The 4,293-nt window shown below is 38.8% G+C and overlaps 1 protein-coding gene across 1 annotated transcript; it reads right to left on the reverse strand.

Moving 5' to 3' along the window:
* Positions 1-1,404: 1,404 nt before the first annotated feature.
* LOC122311714 lies at positions 1,405-2,343 on the reverse strand. Its single transcript, XM_043126351.1, is given in 2 exon segments — positions 1,405-1,531; positions 2,180-2,343. Coding segments are annotated over 2 exon segments (291 nt in total).
* Between the last annotated feature and the right edge of the window lie 1,950 nt (positions 2,344-4,293).

Consider the following 4,293-nt stretch of genomic DNA (forward strand, 5'->3'; position numbering starts at 1 on the left):
AAACTGCTACCAATCCAGATTTGTAAGTATAGTTCTGTAACTGATCTGATACTTGTGACTTATCTGTGAAAAAGAAATAGTTTGGGTTGGAATTCGAATGTTAAGTTTCTTGGTGAAGGTTTGGGGGATTGTTAAGAAAAATGTAATATCAGTATTAATTTGACAAGAGAATGAAAATATAGTGATTTTGCTGTTCTGTAGTTTTTCAAAGTTATAAATTTAAGTTGTATAGGATTTTTAGGGGATTCTATACGCGTTGATGGGTGTATGATGCTGTAAGCTTGTGTATAGAATTAGCAAATATATTGATTCATGCATATATTTTTCTTTTTTTTTTATAAGTATATATTTTTCTTTCTGAACATAATTTTTTAAGTAGTACATACTTCTGTTGCTTAAATAATTAAGTTTAATTTTCGGAGTTATGATCTATTCCATAGCAGTTAACCTCATGAATGAAGTATGCTTTGTTGCATGAGATGTATTTCATTAGGATGGATAGACCAGAAGTTAATTACAGAAGCGTACTGCCTCCTGTTTGAGAATCAGTAGTGGTTTTAAGCAAGATTATTGAACTCCATGATATGTGTCTATACAAATTCTGACCTTAATTCTTCATCTTTGAAATGTATTAATGAAGGGCCTCTTCGACTAATAGAATAATTTTGAATTTGGGTTTGCTCCTCTCTCACTTTCTCTCTTTCTCTCTTTCTCTCTGAACTTGCATTTATGCTATATGATTAGTATTCTGAAAACTAACACTAGGTATTCTAGTTGTAAGGATACCTAGCTATTGACTTCTGTTGGAAAAAGATCTTACATTAGTTGATTATCTCTTTCCTTCAGTTCTGAGGTTCAGATCTTCTTTTCAAATTCTCTTATATACAAAATTAGAGCAGACCCCTCTTTACTTCTCAATTATTTAATTTTTGAAAAGTAGAGTAATTTGTCTTGCTTAAGTTATCCTTATACAGATCCATTTAATTCCCTTTTATAATTTTTTTAAAATTAATCTTTTATGGCAATCTTCTTTACACTTGATGGCATCGCTGCCTTGGTAGTAGTGAGGTGTGTTTCATTCACTAGGTGTGTTGGAAGGTGAATGTTGTTAGAAGTATTGGATGTTTACTTGAAGAATTAAGAGTTCCTTTTATGAGCCAGATTAAATTAAAATTTAGTTTCTTTCCTCTGGTTTGTGTTCACCCTCCATATGATTAAGGCACCTCTTGTATAATTTTGATATCAAATGCCATGCAGGTATGGACCATTTTGGATTTGCACTACCCTGATATTTGTAGCAGCTTCCATTGGCACTTTTGTAACCTACATAGCACACAAGCTGAAGAAGAAAGAATGGAACTATGACATAAATTTGGTAACTTGGTCAGCTGGAATGTTCTATGGCTACGTCACTATTGTACCTCTTGTATTGTACATAATCCTCAAATACTTCTCAGCTCCATCTGGTCTTGTTCAGTTGTTTTGTCTCTATGGCTACTCCCTATTTGTCTTTATTCCTGCACTGGTAAGTCTCTTGTTCTCGTATATTTTTCTTTTCACCATAAGCTACTAGCATGAATTATCATCTTTTAGAAGAAAAAGCTCATGTTTATTAAGAAGGCCTTGCCCTCGGTCAATGAAAGAGATTTTAAGCTTATCTGAAGATTTGCAGTGAAATTAATAAGCCTTCAATGGCAAAAGGGGGAAAACAAAGCCAAAATATTTCTAGAGAGCATTTTTCTGAAGCTGTACCTGTAAGGAAAAAAATGTGACCCACTCCTGTTCTGTAGATTACTTTTTCTTTTTATTGGCATTGGGAGCCTGAAACAAATTTCCAACTAATCCCAGGGTTGCCCAATCCCTTGACAAGGAGTTTTCTGCTCCCATCCTAAAGATTACTGTTAAAGTGACTTCTCCTATTTGTAAATTATTGTGTAAGGTTAATAATCCTGACACGAAGAAGTTAGTATGCTGTAATCATGTCAATTTGGTTTTCCACAACGAATTGGCTTTGTGTAACGGTTTTAAATAAAAATAGTTATCTTTGGACTTATGTGATATTTGGTGCTACGCTTTAAAGAGGATATAGGGAATCCTGGAAATTTTTCATTACATCTTTGGCCAATTAAATTGATTTACCATATTAATGGTGTCGTTGGGTAGATACTTTGTGACTAACTCAAATGGTTTGTGGTTGCAGTGCCTCTCTGTTGTGCCGTTGGAAATCTTTAGATGGGTTGTTGCAGGTGTAGCCGGGTTCATGTCAGCAACTTTTGTGGCATTAAACCTACGAGCCCACATCAAGTCAGCAGGTGAAAGGTGGTTCCTCATTGTGGCTGGCATCTTTTTGTTGCAGCTGGCTCTGGCTGTCGTACTAAAGCTCTACCTGTTCACTGTGACGGTGTAAGGTTAATATTTGGCTGGTGGCATTGAGTGGAATTGTAGATCACGTAGAAACAGTTTTTTTTTAGGTCGCCCCTTATGGCTCTATTGCCAAAATTCTTTGCTGCAGCCTTGAAATATTATCCTCCGATCAAAACCGCATCTTTATTCATTCATTAATGGCTTTCTGTTTTACAATTAGCTTAAGTACCATGACCCCATGAAGGCCCTATGTTTTGTTCATTTGTGGCAATAAATACTCAAATGAGATTTACAAATTGTGTTCTCTTTGTCATCAGTGTCACGCACCAAACCCATAGGGGTGCTACCCAGACCCCTTCCTTGCCTGGACGGGGTGGCAATTTTCCACCCTGCCACCAGCCCACATAACCATGCATCTAACCACCAGCTCACCTTGGGGGGGCGGGCGGGTGCGGTAACCTCACTTCGAGGGAAGGATCTCCAGAAGTATTGGGGGAAACGAAAAGGATTTTGAATATTCTTGAAATCATGTATAAAACGACGTACAACAGTTACTGCTCCTATACGAAGAGCATAGTAACAAACTTAAGATATCCATATTATAACATGTGATAACATGTACTCTAAGCAATAGCCAATAATAAAAGGACTCTTTAAACTAATACTTTAATGGAAATAAGCAGCTATTACTCTATTTAGTATGGCCCATTTATCACTCTTCGGCCCAGTCTTCCTCATACCATATACAATCCTCATGCCCACTCTAATAACTCTAGGCCCAGGTAAAGCCCAACTCATACTTCCTGAAGTCATCCCCGAGACACTTCACCCTCATCCCTTATCCTTCGAAGTCTCCATTGTTTGTGAAAGAGCCCCCTTCATTTCTAACACTTTGCCCACAAGATGTGGGTAGGCATTCTTTAGCTGGTTCTCAAGTGGTGTTTTTATCTCGCTGCCTTTGCCAACAAACTAGCACCTCCACCACGAGTAAACTTCATTTCTTTTATAATCTTTTGTCTAATATGGCTTCGGGCTGAGACTTCAGAATGTCCAAGGCGTTCACCGGTGGCAGTGTGTGACTCGGCTGAACAAGACGCCCACAGCTTCTTCTCGAACAAGCTTTTGTGGAACACTAGATGAATTTGGGCTAAATTTGGAAACACTAGGCAGTACGCCACCTCCCCAATCCTTATTATGACTTGGTATGAGCCGTAAAAACGTGGAGACAACTTAATATTCCTCCCCTGGGCTATTGATTGCTGCCGGTAAGGCTGTAATCACACATATACCCAGTCCCCTACACTGAAAGTTCTCTCCTTTCTCCTTAAAGTGGCATAAGAAGAGTTGGGTCGATGAGTGTTTGGTGGTGTTGGACTACCACTCAGCTAAGGGAATCTAGAGGGCCCAATCTTTGAGTCTGTCTCCCACAAAGTAGCGAAGGTAGTTTTCTAGTTTGTTTACGATCTCAGACTGGCCGTTGGTTTGGAGATGGTAGGCTGAGCTGAAAGCCAACTAAACCTCTTGCTATTTGAATAGCTCCCCCCAAAAATTGCTGGTAAAAGATTTATCTCTATCAAACACTAGAAGTTGGCATCTCGCGTCGCTTAAACATGCGTTCAATGAATTGTTGGGTTAGGATAGAGGTAGTGTATGGGTGGGACAAGGGAATGAAATGCCCTGAATTTGGTTAAACGGTCAACTACTACCCATAGGTAGTTGAACCCTTGTGAGGTGCGGACTCCTTCGATAAAGTCCATAGTAATGTTGGTCCAATGTTTAGAAGGGATGGCTAAGGGTTGCAGCAACCCCCCAAAGTGGTTGTTTTCAAGTTTCACACACCTGCATGTGTGGCAACCCCGAATGTATTCCTTCAATTTGTCCTTATGCCCGGCCAATAGAACTCTCTCCCTACCTTATGGAGTGTTTTCT

Source organism: Carya illinoinensis, chromosome 5 (genome assembly GCF_018687715.1).
Source record: "Carya illinoinensis cultivar Pawnee chromosome 5, C.illinoinensisPawnee_v1, whole genome shotgun sequence".
NCBI lineage: Eukaryota > Viridiplantae > Streptophyta > Magnoliopsida > Fagales > Juglandaceae > Carya > Carya illinoinensis.